Source organism: Musca vetustissima, unplaced genomic scaffold (assembly GCF_032173495.1).
Source record: "Musca vetustissima isolate MV318-11 ecotype Yass unplaced genomic scaffold, APGP_CSIRO_Mvet_v1 utg14477, whole genome shotgun sequence".
In the NCBI taxonomy this organism is placed as follows: domain Eukaryota; kingdom Metazoa; phylum Arthropoda; class Insecta; order Diptera; family Muscidae; genus Musca; species Musca vetustissima.
Genome location: NW_026874350.1, coordinates 65,447 through 86,525, shown reverse-complemented (window position 1 = coordinate 86,525; position 21,079 = coordinate 65,447). Strand labels below are relative to the sequence as shown.

Below are 21,079 nucleotides of genomic sequence, written 5' to 3'. Positions count from 1 at the left end.
TTGCTAAGTTGGCTGAAGAAAAGCAGATTACAAGTTTTGATGATAAATCGGCACAAGTTAGAGACATCAATGAAAGTGTCATTTTGACTGGACAAAGAATTGGCAATTTGTATGTCTGTGAAACAAACGCAAATATGGTACACGGTATGTATTCGGAACCTAGTTTCATGAAGTGGCACAAACGTTGGGGTCATTTAAATGTTCGGGATGTTACTGATTTATCAAAAAAGGGGATGGTTTATGGAATGAATATGGTGAAATTACCAAATAATTTTGAATGTAAGGCTTGTTTAAAGGCAAAAATTTGTGTTCAACCATTCCCAAAGGAGGCAACGTTTAGAGCTAAAGAACCTCTAGAATTGGTTCATACGGATGTTTGCGGTCCAATGAGAGTAACATCGGCGGGGGGATCTAGATATTTTGTTCTGTTTATTGACGATTACTCTCGAATGATGTTTGTCTATTTCTTAAAGAACAAAGGTGATGTATATAAAGCTTTTACAAAATTTATTGCAATGGCAGAAAGGCAGACATCAAAAAAATTAAAAACAATCCGTAGTGATAATGGCAAAGAATATCTTAGTTCCGAATTTACCTTTAATCTAGAGAACCTTGGAATTAAAAGACAATTTACGGTTGAATATACTCCACAGCAGAATGGTGTGGCGGAAAGAGCCAACCGCACAGTAGTGGAAATGGCCCGATGTATGCTAATTGATTCAAATCTAAATGAAAATTTGTGGGGTGAGGCCGTGGATACTGCTGTATATTTAAGGAATAGATGTCCTACAAAATCTCTATGTGACAAAACACCAGTTGAAATGTGGAGTGGAATAAAGCCTACAGTATCACATTTAAAGATTTTCGGATGCAGAGCTATTATGCTGAATAAAAGACCAGGAAAATCAAAGTTTGCCTCGAAAGGTATTGATTGCATTATGACAGGTTATTCAGCTGAATCGAAAGCATATCGGTTGTTGGACATTAAAACAGGGAAATTGTACAAAAGCCGGGATGTCAAGTTCTTAGAAGAGTCGGTTGAAAATAACAGCGAGTACGACTTTTTCCCTGAAGTCTTCATGAGAGAAAATAGTTGTATAGGAATACCAACAATAGAAATAGAAGAGCCTAATCATCAAACTGTTTCGGTACCAAATTTCGAAAATTCTGAGAACGAACAATTTAATTCCGGAAATGAAGATGAAGTGACAGATGAAAATGAACAAGCCGATGCTTGTAACTACAGAGTTCTAAGATCAGGAAAAAGGATATTTTTAAATAACGCCCAAATTACGCAAAATACTAATATATGTCCAAAAGACTTTAAGGAAGCGATGTCGGTACCAGAAAACAATATGTGGATGAATGCAATGCAAAATGAATTTGGATCGTTAATGTCGAATGATACGTGGGAGTTAGTAAACAGACCTAAAGACGTGCCCGTGCTTAAGAATAAATGGGTTTTCAACATTAAGAAAGATAAGGACGGCAATTTAGACCGATATAAAGCAAGACTCGTGGCAAAAGGCTGTGGTCAAATATATGGTATAAATTATACTGAAACGTTTTCGCCAGTAACGAGGTACGCTACCGTAAGAACTGTATTGGCATTAGCAGTAGAATACAAATTATTCGTTCATCAAATGGATGTCACGACAGCATATCTAAATGGTACACTAGATGAAGATATTTTTATGGAACAGCCGCAGGGATTTGAAGATGCGGAAAATCCTGATAAGGTTTGTAAACTTAAGAAATCGATATATGGCTTAAAGCAGTCTGGCCGTATGTGGAACGAAAAACTTGATGCAGCATTGAAAAAAATTGGATTTATCCGTTGTACAGTCGAAAGATGTACATACGTATTAAATAAGGAAGACGAATATAATATAATAGTGGTATATGTAGACGATATAATGCTGGTATGTTCCAATATGACAACAATGGATTCTATTAAATCTGCTCTGAAGGCTGAATTTGAAATAATTGACAAGGGACCAGTTAATTATTTCTTGGGGATGGAGATAGAAAGAAATGAATCAACTGGAAGTATACGATTATCACAGAAGAAAATAATTAAAGAGTTATTGGCGGCACAGAATATGGAAAATACCAGAAAATGTAACACTCCTTTAGATCCTGGATCAAAATATAAAAATTGTCAAGACTGTTCCAATTGCAGCAAAGTGGATGAAACCAAATATCAATCGCTTATAGGTTCATTGATGTATATAGCAATTTGCTCCCGTCCAGATATTCTTCACGCTGTAAATAGGCTATCACAATTTAATAAAAATCCGCATTTGGAACATCTCAAAGGAGCAAAGCACATTCTTCGTTACTTGGCCAATACTGTTGACTACGAAATTGTTTATAAATACAACGCAAGATTGTTACATGGTTTTGCAGACGCTGATTGGGCAAGTAGTTCAGACGATAGGAGATCATATACGGGATACACATATATTTTAGCTGGCGCAGCAATATCATACGAATCGAAAAAACAACAGACAGTCGCATTGAGCAGTACAGAAGCAGAATACATGGCTATATCTGCGGCATCAAAGGAAGCAATATATCTGAGAAACTTGCTAATAGAAATGGGGTTTGCTGATATTTTAGGTAATGAAACAGAAATCTATGGAGACAATCTTAGTGCTCAGCAGTTGGTGCGAAATCCGGTATATCATGCAAGAAGTAAACACATTGATACACGTATTCATCATGTTCGAGAATTATATGAAAAGGGTCTAATAAAATTGACATTCACCCCTTCTACCGAAAATGTGGCCGATATATTAACAAAGTGCTTAAAGCCATTTCCCCATAAAAAATTTACAAATATGCTTGGCGTTGAAGAGTTTTCATTAAGGGCAGGTGTTGAAAATATGTAATGAAAACTACTTGTTAAAGAATATTGAATTGAATTGTTTTTTATATTAATAATATTTTCTTTTAACATAGTAGGCTTTACTTCAATATAGACAATGAACATTTCTAGCAATAAAATATTTTTCTTCATTCTCTTGTAAACCTTTGTAAAATAAACATTATTTGAATTTAAATATTAATTGTGGTGTTTCTTCTGCGTTTTGCTCTGACAATTACTTACAATCCTATCAATTAAATCATTTCTTCTTTGTAAACCCTGAACATTTTGTTCACTACCCACTGTCGTAATATTAATATTCGTATCGGTGGCCCAATTAAATTTAACAACTTCACGTTTTCGTTCAACATAATCATCTTCAATGGCTACGCTGAGATTGTGTAGAGCACACACCGTTTCTAAAATTTTACGAACTTCTGCCAAATCGCGAGCCTCCAAAGCATATAAGGCATTAAAGCGTTTCGCCATTATATCCAAAGTATCTTGTCCCAAACGCAATGCTGGCTCCAAAAGACGATTAAATTCATGTTCCTTGCGGAAACAAGGATTTGTAATGGGTTTCATAAGATACGGTTTCAAAGGGAAACTTTTGTTGCCAATTAAGTAGCATCCCTTTGGCATTGTATTTTCATTCAGCGCCAATATTTGTCCCATTGGGGTTTCATCAAAACTATATTCCTGTTCCAATTCCACAAAACAATCGATAACTTTTTGATCAACATTACAAACGATTTGCAGGATAATAGATATTTCAGCATCTTCCGAGGCGAGAAATATATCCAAACGTTTGAGGGCTAAAATACCAAAAAGATTGGGGAATATTTTCAATTGTGGATGTTTTTGAAAGCCTTGCAGTTGCAGCTGTTGAAACAAGTGGGAATTTGGCCATTTGATATACGATTCATATTTATCTGAGATTATGTGCCAAAATTGGCTAACGATTAGCTCACAGTCCGGCTGTGGAATATGAAAACGCCGTGATATTTCTTCGAAATGTTCATCGGTTGTCAGCTTCCAAAGAGCCAAAGAAAATACGGTTTGGGCTGGCACTCCTGCAGGAAATGTTGACTGCTGCAGTAAATGTTTGATGAATTGAAATGTTTTCTGCAAAAATGGGAAAATAATTATTTTCGATGTGTTAGCTTTCAAAAATCTTACCAGGAAACTCATTTTACTCATATGCAGAAATCCCTCAAACTCAACATTCTCAAATCGATTAAGTAAATTTAATTCCTTTGACCTTTTGCTGGTCCTAACCTCCGATTCTGCCGGCTTTACACCCTCCTTTCTTTGTCGTGGATCATAGAATTTATTTGACTTTCTGGTACCTCCCGTCAATCTAGTTCTCAAGATGTGTCCCCTAGTATTTGCATTTTCGGTTTTATTGTCTTCTTCCTTTGTTTTTGTTGTGGGTTTTGTGAAAAATTGTTGCCTTACAAAAAACTCCTCATCTTCGTCATCCATTGGTGCCAATAATGGAAATCGCATCTTATCTTCCTCATTAATATTTTGATTATCGTGCCAAAGAAAATGTTTGGGTTTCTTTTGACTATTAGCCTCATCTACCAGAATATCTTTGGTAATAATCATGGTTATATTCGTCAATAATGCACTCTCCTCCATGGTGTCTCCAAATCCACGACAAATCAATGTATTCTGCGGAAACAACCCCCCAGTGAGGAACAGTGAAAATCTTAAGGATACATTTAGTGTTGGCAATGCCATTTGTAAACAAAAATTTGCAATAATTCACAATAGTCATCCCTTCGAACAGTGGTACGTATAACAGATTGGATAAATAGAAATATTAAATAAAGAAAATCGAAATATTGAATAAAGATGTCAATGGCCGAACACTGTACTTCCAAACTACTGCTGTGGATGTGTAATAATTGGTATGTTCCCGTACTGCAAGAATCTACTAGTTTTTACTATTTTATTCGATATCATAAAGGAAAAAGTGTTATCGTAGTAAAAATTAGTAGATTCTTGCAATACGAAATAATGGAAATAAATAAAAGGCTCTCTATTTATTTCCATTTGGGTGTGCAATGTTTGGACCAAGTCGATAAATAATTAATCCGCTCCATATGAGTTTTACAAGTTCTCTAATATTCGCCGTTTTAGTGGGAGGTACGTTGGACTCACTTCATTTAAGCAACATTGTGTAAATGTATACCACTGTGACTTCCATCCCCTATGTTTTGTTTACAAACAATTAATTCACAATAGACATTCACTTAAGACGTTTTCCAACACTAAATAACAGCTGTGCTGTCGATTCCGTTTATCGGTTCATTTGTGTTTATCGATTCACACGTGCAAGTCTCAAGCGGCAACAACTGAAGTAAATAATTAAATAAAATAAAGAAAAACTTAATAAAAATTACCAAATTAAAATGGATGCCCATGATTTATTTCATCAATTAACGAGAGGAGTGAGATTTACCAAAAAACGGAATGAATCAAAAGCGCAGGTAAGTCCAACAACTGCAAAAATACCAAGACCACATTCATTGACAATTTTTCCTCGTCCAATTTTCCACAGAATGTTCCATCAAAGTTACCCAAATTTGAAGAAGAATTGAAAATAAAAGATGAAGGTATTGCCACCGAGGAAGATGATGATGAGTTTATGGATGGTGATGAAGAAGCCTTGGAGAATTCCAACAGTGAAGCAGAAGTGAATGATGATGACGATGAAGAAGAACCACAGGCTTTCGAATTCATATCTGGTGTGGCAAGTGCACCGAAGAAATCGAAAAAGAAAAATAAAACAGCCCTCACAGAGGAAGAGAAACAAAAGCAGCTGGAAGAGGAGATGATAGCAACAATACGTAAAGAAAATCGTATTAATGTGTTGGGTAAAAATATTCCACCACCCATTACATCGTTCCAAGAGCTCCACACCACATACAAAATGAATGAAAGATTGGTGGAGAATTTAGTTAATTGTAATTATGCTCAACCCACAGCTATTCAGATGCAAGCAATACCCATAATGTTACAGGGTCGTCCGCTGATGGCATGTGCTCCCACAGGTTCGGGTAAAACCATTGCCTTTTTAGCTCCGATTATAAATGATTTAAAGGCCCCCAAGAAAGTTGGTTTTCGGGCAATTATTCTAGCGCCCACTCGAGAATTGGCCCAACAAATCTATCGTGAATGTGTGCGGGTGTGTGAAAAGACAGCATTGAAAATACACATTATAAGCAAAGTTAATCAAGCTAAGCAGAAATTGGGTGAAGGCACTTCCAAGAAATATGACATTCTCATTTCCACACCAAATCGTGTAAGATATTTGCTGCAACAAGAGCCGCCACTATTGGATTTGAAATCCATCGAATGGTTTATTTTGGATGAAGCTGATCGTCTTATGGAAGAGGGACAAAATAATTTCAAAGAACAATTGGATGATATTCTGGCCGCCTGCACCAACCCCAAAAAGAAATTGGCATTATTCAGTGCAACATATACTGTGCCGGTTGCCAAATGGGCATTAAAGAATTTGAAAAATCTTGCTCGTGTTACGGTTGGTGCACAAAATTCTGCCACAGAAACAGTTGAACAGGAGTTGCTCTTTGTTGGTTCTGAAAGTGGTAAACTTTTGGCTATGCGTGATTTAGTCAGAACTGGCCTGAAGCCACCTGTATTAGTTTTTGTACAAAGTAAAGATCGTGCCAAGCAATTGTTTGAAGAGCTTCTCTATGATGGCATCAATGTTGATGTTATTCATGCCGATCGTACCCAGCAACAACGTGATAATTGTGTTCGAGCATTCCGTGAGGGTCATATTTGGGTATTAATTTGTACGGAACTTATGGGTCGTGGTATTGATTTTAAAGGAGTCAATTTGGTTATCAACTATGATTTTCCACCATCGACCATTTCGTATATTCATCGTATTGGTCGTACAGGTCGTGCTGGACGGCCGGGTAAAGCTATAACATTCTTTACGCAGGACGATACACCTACATTGAGAAGGTAAGTGAAAACTCGGCATATTAAAGGGTATCAGATCATTAAAGGAGTAGATTTTTTGAAGAATATTTTTTAAAGACCATCCTAGTCGTGGTATTTTAAAGAATAGTTTTTCAGAGACCATCCTAGGCGTGGATTTTTTAAAGAATAGTTTTTCAAAGACCATCCTAGGCGTGGATTTTTTAGAGAATAGCGTGGAGTTTTTACAGCATTTTTTAAAGAATATTTTTTCAAAGACCATCCTAGGCGTGGATTTTTTAAAGAATATTTTTTCAAAGACCATCCTAGGCGTGGAGTTTTTAAAGAATATTTTTTCAAAGACCATCCTAGGCGTGGATTTTTTAAAGAATATTTTTTCAAAGACCATCCTAGGCGTGGAGTTTTTAAAGAATTTTTTAAAGAATATTTTTTCAAAGACCATCCTAGGCGTGGATTTTTTAAAGAATATTTTTTCAAAGACCATCCTAGGCGTGGATTTTTTAAAGAATAGTTTTTCAAAGACCATCCTAGGCGTGGATTTTTTTAAAGATTGGCTTTTCAAAGACCATCCTCGGCGTGGATTTTTTAAAGAATAGTTTTTCAGAGACCATCCTCGGCGTGGATTTTTTAAAGAATAGTTTTTCAGAGACCATCCTCGGCGTGGATTTTTTAAGGAATATTTTTTCAAGGATCATTGGATTTTTTAAAGGATAGTTTTTCAGAGACCATCCTCGGCGTGGATTTTTTAAAGAATAGTTTTTCAGAGACCATCCTAGGCGTAGATTTTTTAAAGAATATTTTCTCAAGGATCATTGGATTTTTTAAAGAATATTTTCTCAAGGATCATTGGATTTTTTAAAGAATATTTTTTCAAGGATCATTGGATTTTTTCACTGACCATTACAGGACTATATTTTTGAGAAAATATTTTTTCAAGGATCATTGGATTTTTTCACTGACCATTACAGGACTAGATTTTTAAGAAAACATTTTTTCACGGACAGTACAGTATTGGATTTAAAAAATATATATATATTATTTATTTTCTTTTTCCAGTATTGCTGAAATCATCCGTAATTCTGGCGGTAAAGTTCCTGAGTTTATGCTGAACATGAAGAAACCCAAAAAATCGGATAAGAAGAGATTAGCCAATTTTGCTCCCAAACGAGAGGATATTTCAACAAAAATTAAACCCGAACAAGAGAGACAAGAAAAACTAACAAAAGTTGAAAAGGCATTGCAAAAGAAACAAAAATCTCCAAATGTTGATGCAGATACGAAAAATCGTAATAATCAAAAATTAAAGAAAATACAAAAACTAAAAAATTCCAAAACTGAATTTCAAAACAACAATAAAGGAAATAAACATAAAAATCAACCTCAAAGAAAAGTGGGGAAAAATCAAAAATCTAAAAACAACAACAAGTAAAACTACCATTAGATTAAAATAATAAAAAATCATTTTTATTCATATACATATAGCCTAAGATAATAATAATGATATAACAAATGTTGTATATTTAATGTTATTATTTTTATAAAATAAAAAAAAATCTTTTATAATTTTAATTGCACTTGTCTTGATATGAAGATTTCTTTAAAAAAATACAGGATATACATAAATATGTATCTAAAAAATATATAGGCACTTTGTTTTCATTTCATTGTTTTTTGTTTGTTTTCACTTAGTTTAATATTTAAAGCTTATTACATTCTAAACAATAATACATAGATAGTTATCTTAACGTGTTATTAACAATAATTTCTAATTATGACTCACAAAGCCAATCACACGGTAATTTTGGCATTTTACTTGCTGGCCATGGCAAATATCCAGCTGTTTTGAACACCCAATAATCATAGGAAACTTTTGTAATCAACGCCACCAATAGTATAACTTCTGTGGCAATTAAATAATAAACATAATCAGTCCAATCGTGTGGCGATTGACACACTTTTAATTCCTGTAATTCCATAATGCGTTGTGGCATATTACGGCATAAGATTTCATTGTAATCGGGTATATCACGACTTCGTTTCAATAGCCAGAGCTGTAAGAAATATGGATGATTATTTTTTAAACGAAATTTTTTGTTGGGAATGATTTTGTAATTACCTTCAGAACTTTGGCAGAATTACAATCACACATTAATTTATTGCCACCCAAAAATATAACACGTCCCACATTGCTGTCCAATACATTTGTTAGCAGATATTCTGGAAGCTGTAATAAAATAACATTAGCATTAATATTTTTTTCATTTGTTGTACTTTTTAAAGAATATTTTAACGACAATTGGATTTTTTAAAGAATATTTTTTAAAGAATACCATCCAAGGCGTGGATTTATTAAAAATATTTTTTCAAGGACCATCCAAGGCGTGGATTTGTTAAAGAATATTTTTTCAAGGACCATCCAAGGCGTGTATTTATTAAAGATTTTTTTTTTCAAGGACCATCCAAGGCGTGTATTTATTAAAGATTTTTTTTTTTTAAAAGGAACATCCAAAGCGTGGATTTATTAAAGAATATTTTTTCAAGGACCATCCAAGGCGTGGATTTTTTAAAGAATATTTTTTCAAGGAACATCCAAGGCGTGGATTTATTAAAAAATTTTTTTTCAAGGAACACCCAAGGCGTGGATTTATTAAAGAATTTTTTTTCAAGGACCATCCAAGGCGTGTATTTATTAAAGATTTTTTTTTTAAAAGGAACATCCAAAGCGTGGATTTATTAAAGAATATTTTTTCAAGGACCATCCAAGGCGTGTATTTATTAACGAATATTTTTTCAAGGAACATCCAAGGCGTGGATTTATTAAAGAATATTTTTTCAAGGAACATCCAAGGCGTGGATTTATTAAAGAATATTTTTTCAAGGAACATCCAAGGCGTGGATTTATTAAAGAATATTTTTTCAAGGAACATCCAAGGCGTGGATTTATTAAAGAATATTTTTTCAAGGAACATCCAAGGCGTGGATTTATTAAAGAATATTTTTTCAAGGAACATCCAAGGCGTGGATTTATTAAAGAATATTTTTTCAAGGAACATCCAAGGCGTGGATTTTTTAAATAATATTTTTTCAAGGAACATCCAAGGCGTGGATTTATTAAAGAATATTTTTTCAAGGAACATCCAAGGCGTGGATTTATTAAAGAATATTTTTTCAAGGAACATCCAAGGCGTGGATTTATTAAAGAATATTTTTTCAAGGAACATCCAAGGCGTGGATTTATTAAAGAATATTTTTTCAAGGAACATTCAAGGCGTGGATTTATTAAAGAATATTTTTTCAAGGAACATCCAAGGCGTGGTGGTATGTACTTACCCTTTTTAGTTGATTATTTCGTAGATATAATTTTTGAAAGTGATCCATAAATTGTGTACCCTCCAAGTCGTGCATGGACTCAATGCGATTATTATCGGCAAATAACTTCACAATACTTTGATAGGTGGGATTATTGTGGAAATGATCGCCAATGACGGTAATCTATAGAAAAACAAAAAATGAGACCCATAATTCGGATAAACAAAAACATTATTAACCGATGTACTTACATTATTATTGGTAATATTCAATTGAAATGTGTTCTCTGGCAATTTTGGTGGCAATTCGGTTAAACCCAAATTCGAGCAGTCTACACGGCAAAAGATTTTATTTTTGGAGGGATCGCCCTAGGAAAAAAGAAAAATCGATTGAGAATTTAAACCAAGTAATAACGATTTTGAATACATACTGCTGATAACATATGCTCTGGATTACAGGTGCAATTACCCTTGCCCGGTATAACAGGGCAATCTGTATAAAACCGTCTGATAATATCCAATTGACTAATGGCAATATAATCCGTTGAATTGAACCAATTAAATGCCGAATCCAAAAGGCAATAGGTGCTATTCGGTGAAACAAATTTAAAGGAACCACGAAATATGGTTGCCATCAAGTTATTGCACAGCATGCGTTTATTTTGTCTAAAATGGAAAAATAAATACAATAAAGTAGAATTATTTTATTTTTAAATTTTATGGATCACTAGATTCATGGATTATGGATCAATAAGAGTTAGGGGTTCAACTTCGTTTTATTTTTTAAAATTTTATATCTCAGTTAAAGGCCTCTGAATATGGGGGAAATATGGACTTCCCCAAAAATAATCAAAAGGGACGAGAACTATCTGTGGTAAAAATTTCACACAGATTCGAAATGAGCCCCTAAGCTCAATAAAGGTCGATATTAATATTCACTCACCTTATATCCAGTGTAATATTATGATTTGGTGTTATTTGCGGTATCTCCGTTAAATTATTATTAGAAAGATTTAAGAACTTCAGCAACACGGATGCCTTCATGGTTACATTCGACAAATTATTATTGGATAAATTCAAACATTTTACCTTGGACATACGTGAAAATTTCTTCGTGGTTTTCGTTATATTACCATCTGTTATGGCCAATGATTGCAACGTTTGAAATATGGGTGATGATAAATCAATTTCCGGCATTGTCATATTGTATATATGCAGATTTGTCCAATTACTATAGTTCGGACAGGATGAGATCATTGTCAAATGGGTGATGTTACAGCAATACCAATTATTTTGCGATACATTATTTGAATTGGGATATTGACGACACATACATGTATTCGCTGTTACGGCATGTCGTGTCGGCTGATCTGTATGATTGTTGTTGTTGAAAAAATTAAGGCACATATTTTCTTCCATGGTAAAACAAAAATCAGGTATTGTATCCACATTGTTAACCGTATTTGTGGGATTGGCAATTTCTGTTGTTGTTGCGAGGGTATTGCTGCCATCGATGGCATTCATATTTGGCAAAGGAACTTCTTGTTGTCCACCGGCATAGTTTTCCTCTTCCATTCTTCGACCACTTGTCATTGCCAGGCCATATAGGAGGAAGGCGGCCAGTAATAGCAGCCGCTGCAGTTTATCACAGTGCTATGAAAAGAAGACAAAAAAGGGTTTGTTGTTTTTAGTTCACGTAGCCGCCAATGTAAACAAAATTGATTACAGTTGTTCTTGTCTTATAATTGTTGTTTAGATAAATATTGGTGTAGTGTTATGTTTACATAGGGAAAGTATGAGGGTGATATGGAAATTTTCGTAATGGGGGAAATGGAATTAAAAACGTTATAGTAATTGGATTTAATTTTATTTATGGAAAACCGCTAAGAACGATACGAACTATTTCAGAGGTTTTAGTTCGTACTGAAGGTATCACGGACTATCACGGAATCGAATCCATTCATTAATTTTCATTTTTTGTCCAAAATCCTATTAGTCATGATTTAGATTAGGCGAGTTTAGTTGCGGCAATTCTTATCGTTCTCTTGCAAACAACGACTTGCCGCAACTCGGGGTTTACACATGCAACTTTTGTAAGCAACTCTGCTGACTTCTTAGAAGAGATAGGTATAATAAGTGACAAGGGGGAGGAAAATCAAAAGAGAATAGAAGAAAGCAGCTGCAGAGTTGTTTAAAAAGTTTGATTTTCAAACCCAGACCGAGGAAACTCGCCTAATTTAAAATGGGACTTAGTTTTAAGGTCCAGGGTATAAAATATGACAGTCTAATAAAAATTTAAGAACGTACATATGTCATGTCCATTGAATATAATAAAAATTAAGATAAAGAAACATGCAGAAAAAATAGTCGTAGACAGTCGACGGCAATAGTACTTTTCAATCTTTAAACGCGTTTTTCTCGACACAAAAACTAATAATAGAATCCGTTCCAAATTTGAACACGTTATTCTGTATGTCATACATAGGAAAAATGTAATCGGACAAGATCTTCCTTATTTTTTGGAAATAGGGAATATTCCAAAAATTTAATTTGATAGGTCCGCTATTTGTTAATTTTTGTGCGATGTTAATAATCCTAGGGTTCCAGCCTTAAGTCTTCAATATAATGTACTTCGATTTGCCTTCCGGTTGAAAATTGTTCACGCTCTATACGATGCTAATACTACTTGTGCTGTTGTATGGATCTGAAGCATAAATTTGTGGTCATGGGAATGTAAAAGCTGACGAGCTCGCTCAACGAGGTCACAGTCGACCAATTGAGGAATTTGTCGGCTACTTCACCCTAACACCCTAACGCTACGGTGTCAAGCGACCTCGTGCCCATTATCCTAACTGTATTAGAACGGAGACTTATTGATGCCTGTGCACCTCTACAAGTTTGTTCAGGCTTACAATGGTAAGAGGCAATGCCATGACCGACCTCAAATCCTCACTAAAATTTTTTTCTAAGGAGCCGAATTTTAACATCCCCATTATTTAAAAAAAAAGTTCAAAACAATGTCTTCGATTGATGCTGTTGTGGTTGCCTTGGCACCCTCAGTCTCGAAATCTACAAGGTCAGATTTCAATCGACCCCCACAAATGTTGACAACCCACGCTATTCCACTGGACCACCCTTTTGCATCAACCTCCGTTACTCTCGACAACGTAAACGAAAGCCTGGAGAGGCTGACGGATTTTCTCTTCAACCTTATATAGTTAACCGGCTCCTCCGCCTTAGTCATGAGAGCATACCGAATAAACATCCTTGACAGACGGGGAAGACGTCATGGAAACTACTGTGATTAGCATTACAGTGACAAATACAGTAGCTATCCTGGTGACTTCTTTAAATCAAGCTGAGTCCTCTCTGATGATGAGTAGACACGTAAACTCTGGCGAGGAAGAGGATCCTAATTCCAACTCCACGGTCTGTAGTGAAGACTGGAGACTTCATAGGCAGTTAGCCGCCGAAGTGGAGACTGGGGCTGATGAGCTTCCCATCGTAAAGATGGATGAATCATCAGAACCGGGAACCACTAAAAAAGTCAATACCAAAGCGATGTCTGACAAGAAGATTTTCCGGAGAGCGGGTTACAACTGCAACCGGTTTATCGGACGGGACAAAGACTCGATAACGGATAAGGAGTTCCTTCTAATTAAGAGGAACTTCAAATTCATTCGGATATTAAGCAGGAACTATCCGAATGATATTGCGAGGGACTTCTTCATTGATAGGATTCCAACATTACGTGCGAATTCCACCACGGTAGCCCCTCCAAAAGAGGAGAAGACTGTGAGTGGCCCGAGCGAGTGACTGGTACGTGTGAGTCTTCAGTACGCCCGAGGGAAAATTGAGCGCTGGGAAACCCCTGACATCATCAACCACGAAAACTGAGCGTAAGGGAATGTCGAAGTCAGCCCGAAGGAGAGCCCGTAAAAACACCTTCAGGAAAGCTGATTAGGCACAACCTCCCTCTGCAAAACCACTCTCTGCCGAAATGTCGAAACCGAAATCCAAGGTTATGACAATTGGGCAGTAATTGTTGGGCTCGTGTCAGCTAGGTCAACCTCTACGGCAGTTGCCACTCCGGAAGCCAAATCTCGAACACAGTCCACGACTTTGAAGAGAATGAGGTCCTCGGACAAGCAACAACCTGCTGCTAAGAGCCCCACGCAGTCGTTGGATGCACGAAATGCTGTTACGTACGCGTCGGTAGTGTCGATGGAGAATCCTGCAAAGAGTGGTAAGGGTGTGGTGAAAGCCAAACCCACCGTCTCGAAGCAGGAAGCCCAGAAACATATAAATATAGGTCCGCCTCTGATGACTCTAGTGACTACAGCAGTGACTATATTTTAGCATTACGAAGTGACCGGAATGCCTATAGTTTAAAACAGAACTAGTTTACAACAAAATAATAGATCTAAATTTCAAAATAATAGCTTTATTAAATTTGAATTTAAGTTAAAAAAAAACTTCTCCTGTAAAATTTCAAATTTGAGGGTTAAGTTTTTTTGCGAATATGGCTCGATATATTGACCACTGTATTTGCTTAATGTTCCATTTTCGAGGCTTTTTTCCACATCTACAAAAACCACCCTCGTAACTGCCTAAATACCATTGTGAATTTTAGGACCATATCAATTATCTACTGGGTCTAACTAAGGTGTGTTTCAAATTTGATTATAAAACCACACCTTTTAGTATTTCGTCGTCTTACGACGAGACAAAAACCAATTTCTTTATTTTCCTGTTTCTAAGTTTATAACAATTTGAACAGCACAACAATAATCATTCATTGATTCGAAATGGTAATAAATCATAGACAAATAAATTTACAATTTGTATACGAAGCTGTAAAAACGCTGTTTGTTTTATAACACAAGTTCCCAATCACACACAAAAACAAGATGTGTAAATCGAATGTAAACAAGCGCAGCTATTTCAAAATTGATTATTTTATGGCCCTCCACAAAAAATGTAGAAGGCCTAAAGAAAAATTATTTTAGACTCATTAGAGTGCTCCTCTCCACGGAAATCTTTAGTAAAAGGCGAAAGATTTATTCGACAACTGAAGAGAAGCCAGAGTAATTTCATCACACATCGAGTGGATGTTAAGTATGAATGTGAATAGAACTTAAATGAGAATTATTTTTGGGTGAGAGGGAGCTGCATTGAAATCCATGACATTGAATGTGAGTAAAACAATGTGAAGACATATTAGGGTTGTTGTACAAGATCGTCTTGTTGACTTTGTCATTCGAAGACAATGCATGCAATGAAATGCAACAACACTATGCACAAATATTCCGTTGTCATACCTGAGTACTGTATGTATGCATTGTTTTTGTATCTCGAGTAAAGTAAATGTGTTTACATTTTTATAAATATGCCGTGCACCATGTGTACATTGTGGTAGGTAGGTATTTGAAGAATAACAAATGAATAGTTGATGGTGTGCAATTTGTCAAAGATCACTGCATTTTTATTTGTTTATATTTATTTATTTCTATTCGAAGCGCAGGTTGTTATCAACGGTGCATTGTGTTTAGATGTCTGGCGGTGTACATCTAGTGATTGGAATAACGCTTAAGGTGATAATTTCTGTCATTCTATCATATTTACATACGTTTCAGAATATAAATAAAAAATATAAATACCCAAAATCGGTTCAACAGATGAATCCTAACAGACGTCGCATTTTTAAAGGACCAGAAAATGAAATTGGATCCATAAACATGTCATTCTGCAACCGATACTAAATTTTTCATTTGGTCACATATAGAAGCTATATCTAAATCATTGTAGACCTAGTTCATTACGCTGTCCCAAATTTCGTGCAAATAGAAAGATATATAGGGACTTTGGTGGACCATTTACATTAAATCGGACGAAAATTTATATGTGAGCTATATCTAAATCTGAACCGATTTTCAGGAAACACACATCATTTTATACCTAATTCATTACGCTGTGCCAACATTTCGTGCAAATCGAAGTATATATAGGGAATTTGGTGGACCATTTACATTAAATCGGACGAAAATATATATGGGAGCTATATCTAAATCTGCACCGATTTCCACGAAACTTAACACACATCATTCTAGGCTCAATTCAGTACGCTGTGCCAAATTTCGTGCAAATTGAAAGATATATAGGGATTTTGGTGGAACATTTACATTAAATCGGACGAAAATATATGAGAGCTTTATCTAAATCTGAACCGATTTTCAGGAAACTTAACACACATCATTTTAGACCTAATTCATTACGCTGTACCAAATATCGTTGAAATCGAAAGATATATAGGGACTTTGGCGAACCCTTTACCTTAAATCGGACGAAAATATATATGGGAGCTATATCTAAACCTGAACCGATTTTCAGGAAACTTAACACACATCATTCTAGACTTAATTCATTACGCTGTGCCAAATTTCGTGCAAGTCGTAAGATATATAGGGACTTTGGTGAACCATTTACCTTAAATCGGGCGAAAATATATATGGGAGCTATATCTAAATCTGAACCAATTTTCACGAAACTTAACACACAATATTCTAGACTTAATTCATTACGCTGTCCAAAATTGCGAGCAAATCGAAAGATATATAGGGACTTTGGTGGACTATTTACATTAAATCGGATGAAAATATATATGGGAGCTATATTTAAATCTGAATAGATTTTCACGAAACTTAACACACATCGTTTTAGACCTAATTCATTACGCTGTGCCAAATATCGTTGAAATCGAAAGATATATGGACTTTGGCGAACCATTTACCTTAAATCGGACGAAAATATATATGGGAGCTATATCTAAATCTGAACTGATTTTTCATCCAATTCGGATCATAAATGCGACCTGTACTTTGTTTACAATTTAACATGGACAGACGAACGTACGGACATGCATAAATCGACTTAGAAAGTGATTCTATGCCTATTCTCAAAAGGAACCATGGGTCTATCTCGTTTCAATGAACAAAGAAATAATACCCTGTACCACAATATGGTGAAGGTTATAATAAAGAATCCTCCCACAAAATATTTATTTTCTAAAAATGTCTTGTTCTTATTTTTTAACACAATTTTATATTTAGCTTTCTATTCTCTTTCACAGATATCGATTTGTATCTAAGAAAGAAATTAGACCGTAAAAGTATGAATATTCGATAGATAAATTCAGTTTACACTACTTATTTCTAGGTCTTTACTTTGTGAAAAAATCAAATATATGACTTCCGGATTTTTTCAAAATCATACTAATTATTTAAATAAAAAATATCATTCATAAACTGCACTCGTGTCTATAAGACCACACAAAATCATCCGAACGCTATCGTACTTATGAAACTCACACCTAGAACAATAAATGGTATAGCGTATAGAAATTTCAATTGAATATTCAATTGTTATTATCTGAGCAAAGATATATTGCCAAGCCCTCGTGGTTATATTGGCCGCATTTAAAGCTTTCTATAAAATTTAGCACTTCTATTCAGTAAATATATGCAGATGATATGTTAATTTATAATTATGAATCTTTTGTTAATGGCATATCGGTAAATAGATAAAAGATAATGGCAATTATAATTGCATGTGCAAATATATTTTTAATTGTTATAAAAGTTCGTATGAAGAAATACGGTTTCGATTTTTTTTTTGGAATGATGGATGGAAGAATACATTATTCGAATACAGGTGTGTTGAAGAGAAATTTGGGAATTTGATGTTGGCCAACACACCCCGAAAGCTGTTAGGAAATGGGTCTATGTCATGGCACTCGAAATACAAATAGTCTTCAAAGAAATATACTTTAAAAATCCAAAATCGGGTAATATGAAGAATTTATCTCAAAACGTTTGGAAGATGCAGTTTTGTACTCCGATTTTTATGAAAAACTCTCTAAAAGTCCAAGTCCTTATAGACCCTCACCAATCCTGACTCAAATGATAGACTATCCAGAGTACTGTGTGAACGAAAAACACATCGATACATTCCACCTATTCGTCGACTATAAAGGCGGATTCGACAGCCCTATCCGTTCAGAGGTGTTTAAAGCCATGTCTGAGTTTGGCATTCCTGCAAATTTAATGCGGCTGTGCCGGATAACTTTAACTGGCACAAGATCAGCAGTTAAAGTCGGATATGACCTTTTGGTGCCCTTTAATAACGAACGATGATTCAGACAAAGATGACAGTTTGTCGTGTGATTTCTTTAACATCCTGCTGGAAAAAGTCATACGAGACTCATAGGTGAACAGAAATGGCACTCTGTACACCAAACAACATATGTTACTCGCCTACGCCGATGACATCGATATAATGGGTCGAACATTGCGAGCGGTAACAGCCACCTTTGAACATATTGAGGAGCCTGCCAGAATGAATCTGACAGTAAATGGCGAGAAGACCAAGCTGATGGTAGCAACGCGCAAGAGGTCCAATAGACTCGGACCAACTGTGGAACTTGAGAACTACAGCTTCGAGGTAGGTTAAGATTTTATATACCTTTGTACCGCCATAAATATAAAGAATGACATCAGTTTTGGAATTCGGAGAAAGATTGTGATAACCAATAGATGCTACTATGGTCTAAGTAAGCAGTTTAGAAAAAAGGCCTACTCCTGCAAGATCAAACTCACACTCTATAATACGCTGATACTACCCGTGCTGTTATATGGATCTGAAGCATGGGTACTTACGCAAGCAGATGAGGCATCTCTTGGAATGTTTGAGACAAAATTTCTCCGAAAGATCTATGGGCCGTTCTGCGTTGACGGTGAATATCGCCGTCGAATGAACTATGAGTTGTACCAGCTATTGAGCTGCAGCGACTACGTTGGCTAGGTCATGTTGTGAGAATGGATGAAGATGCCCCAGCCCAAAACGCATATAAAAGCTAACCAGCTGATGGTTCACACAGAAGGGGAAGGCCACGAATAAGATGGAAAGATCAAGTGGAAGATAATATTGCCGAATATGGTCTTTCAAATTTGAAAAACTGCGCAAAAGACCGACGCGCCTGTAAATCTTTTTTAAGATCGGCTTATGGAACGAAAGTTCTGTCACAAGCCAGCTATGTAAGTAAGTTCAATTTGTTGTACAACAGCCTTCAAGCAGATACCAACTTCGGCTACACGTCAGAATCTCCTTCCAAATAGAATAGTTTTTGGGTGGCCGGGCATCGGCGGGGATTTTAGATTTTCTCCTATGGACAGACGGGTACTCTATAGAATTTCCTTGTTTTTGAAAGTTCTAAGGTCCATGTATTTTGATCCACAACATATACCTATCTTTGGAAAAAATAAAAACAAATATTCTTTAACAACCCACGCTTGTTAACCTGATAGTCCCTCAAAAATATTCTTTTAAACATTTACACTTGTTGACCTGATAGTCCTTCAAAAATATTCTTTAAAAATCCACGCTTATCGACATAATAGTCCTTCAAAAATATTCTTTAAAAATCCACGCTTGTAGACCTGATAGTCCTTCAAAAATATTCTTTAAAAATCCAGGCTTGTAGACCTGATAGTCCTTCAAAAATATTCTTTAAAAATCCACGCTTATCGACATAATAGTCCTTCAAAAATATTCTTTAAAAATCCACGCTTGTAGACCTGATGGTCCTTACTTGTTGACCTGATAGCCCTCCAAAAATATTCTTTAAAAATCCACGCTTATCGATATAATAGTCCTACAAAAATATTCTTTAAAAATCCACGCTTGTAGACCTGATGGTCCTTACTTGTTGACCTGATAGTCCTTCAAAAATATTCTTTAAAAATCCACGCTTGTAGACCTGATGGTCCTTACTTGTTGACCTGATAGCCCTTCAAAAATATTCTTTAAAAATCCACGCTTGTTGGCTTGAAGGTCCTTACATGTTGACCTGATAGTCCTTACTTGTTGACCTGATAGTCCTTCAAAAATATTCTTTAAAAATCCTCGCTTATCGACCTGATAGTCCTTCAAAAAATCCGCGCTAGTTGACCTGATAGTTCTATAAAAAATTCACACTTGTTGAACTGATAGTCCTTCAAAAATATTCGTAAAAAATCCCTTCAAAAATATATTTTTTTAAAATACCAACTTATCGACCTGATAGTCCTTTAAAAAATTCACACTTGTTGAACTGATAGTCCTTTAAAAAATTCACACTTGTTGAACTGATAGTCCTTCAAAAATAATCTTTAGATAAATGCCAGCTTATCAACCTGATAGTCCTTCAAAAATATTCCTAAAAAATCAACGCTTATTGATCTGATGTCCATAAAAAAAAAATCGCACTTCATGACCTGATAGTCCTTCAAAAATATTCTTTAAAAATCCACGCCTTTTGACCTGATAGCTCTTCAAAAATATTCTTTAAAAAATCCACACTTGTTGATCTGATAGTCCTTCAAAAGTATTCTTTAAAAAATTCACACTTTTTAACCTGATAGTCCTTTAAAAATATTCTATAAAAAATCCACGCCTGTTGACTTGATAGTCCTACAAAAAATATTCTTTAAAAATCCACGCTTATCGACCTAATAGTCCTTCAAAAATATTCTTTACAACATCCCAGCTTATCGACCTGTTAGTCCTTTAAACATATTCTTTAAAAAATCCCAGCTTATCGACATGATAGTCCTTCAAAAATATTCTTAAAAATATCCGAACTTATCGACATGATTGATAGTCCTTCAAAAATATTCTTTAAATATCCACGCTTGTTGACCTAGTAGTCCTAGAAAAAATAGTCTTTAAAAAATCCAGGCTTGCTGACCTGATATTCCTTCAAAATTGTTCCTTTAAAAATCCACACTTGTTGACCTGATAGTCCTTTAAACATTTTCCTTAAAAATCCACACTTGCTGACCTGATAGTCCTTCGAAAATATTCTTTAAAAAATCCCAACTTATCA

General features: G+C 35.3%; 3 protein-coding genes and 1 non-coding gene across 4 annotated transcripts; 1 reads left to right on the top strand and 3 right to left on the bottom strand.

The window, feature by feature from the left end:
* Positions 1-3,067: 3,067 nt before the first annotated feature.
* On the bottom strand, positions 3,068-4,513 carry LOC133332951 (uncharacterized). The gene is made up of 2 exons (XM_061541318.1): positions 4,049-4,513; positions 3,068-3,994 (listed from the first exon to the last, which is right to left on the bottom strand). Exons 1-2 carry the CDS (start codon positions 4,511-4,513, stop codon positions 3,068-3,070), a joined length of 1,392 nt encoding a protein of 463 aa, XP_061397302.1.
* Positions 4,514-5,289: 776 nt separating this feature from the next.
* LOC133332940 (DEAD box protein 52 homolog) lies at positions 5,290-8,279 on the top strand. Its single transcript, XM_061541308.1, has 3 exons — positions 5,290-5,367; positions 5,439-6,874; positions 7,907-8,279. The coding sequence occupies exons 1-3, from the start codon at positions 5,290-5,292 to the stop codon at positions 8,277-8,279; spliced, it is 1,887 nt and encodes a 628-aa protein (XP_061397292.1).
* Positions 8,280-8,607: 328 nt separating this feature from the next.
* On the bottom strand, positions 8,608-11,493 carry LOC133333014 (protein halfway). The gene is made up of 6 exons (XM_061541352.1): positions 11,102-11,493; positions 10,590-10,824; positions 10,411-10,527; positions 10,181-10,342; positions 8,967-9,074; positions 8,608-8,901 (listed from the first exon to the last, which is right to left on the bottom strand). The coding sequence occupies exons 1-6, from the start codon at positions 11,488-11,490 to the stop codon at positions 8,620-8,622; spliced, it is 1,293 nt and encodes a 430-aa protein (XP_061397336.1). The 5' UTR covers positions 11,491-11,493; the 3' UTR covers positions 8,608-8,619.
* Positions 11,494-15,124: 3,631 nt separating this feature from the next.
* On the bottom strand, positions 15,125-15,249 carry LOC133333069 (U5 spliceosomal RNA). The gene has a single exon (XR_009754437.1). It is a non-coding gene; the product is annotated as a U5 spliceosomal RNA (small nuclear RNA).
* Positions 15,250-21,079: the final 5,830 nt, after the last annotated feature.

Bases quoted from the DNA above. Each gene is read 5' to 3' on its own strand.
- LOC133332951 (XM_061541318.1), bottom strand. From the start codon at position 4,513: ATGGAGGAGAGTGCATTATTGACGAATATAACCATGATTATTACCAAA. The intron at 3,995-4,048 runs GTAAGATTTTTG...CCATTTTTGCAG, and splicing joins TGAGTAAAATGAGTTTCCTG to AAAACATTTCAATTCATCAA.
- LOC133332940 (XM_061541308.1), top strand. From the start codon at position 5,290: ATGGATGCCCATGATTTATTTCATCAATTAACGAGAGGAGTGAGATTT. The intron at 5,368-5,438 runs GTAAGTCCAACA...AATTTTCCACAG, and splicing joins GGAATGAATCAAAAGCGCAG to AATGTTCCATCAAAGTTACC. The intron at 6,875-7,906 runs GTAAGTGAAAAC...TTCTTTTTCCAG, and splicing joins GATACACCTACATTGAGAAG to TATTGCTGAAATCATCCGTA.
- LOC133333014 (XM_061541352.1), bottom strand. From the start codon at position 11,490: ATGTGTCGTCAATATCCCAATTCAAATAATGTATCGCAAAATAATTGG. The intron at 10,528-10,589 runs GTATGTATTCAA...CTTTTTTCCTAG, and splicing joins CAGAGCATATGTTATCAGCA to GGCGATCCCTCCAAAAATAA. The intron at 9,075-10,180 runs GTAAGTACATAC...ATTTTATTACAG, and splicing joins GAAATAATCAACTAAAAAGG to CTTCCAGAATATCTGCTAAC.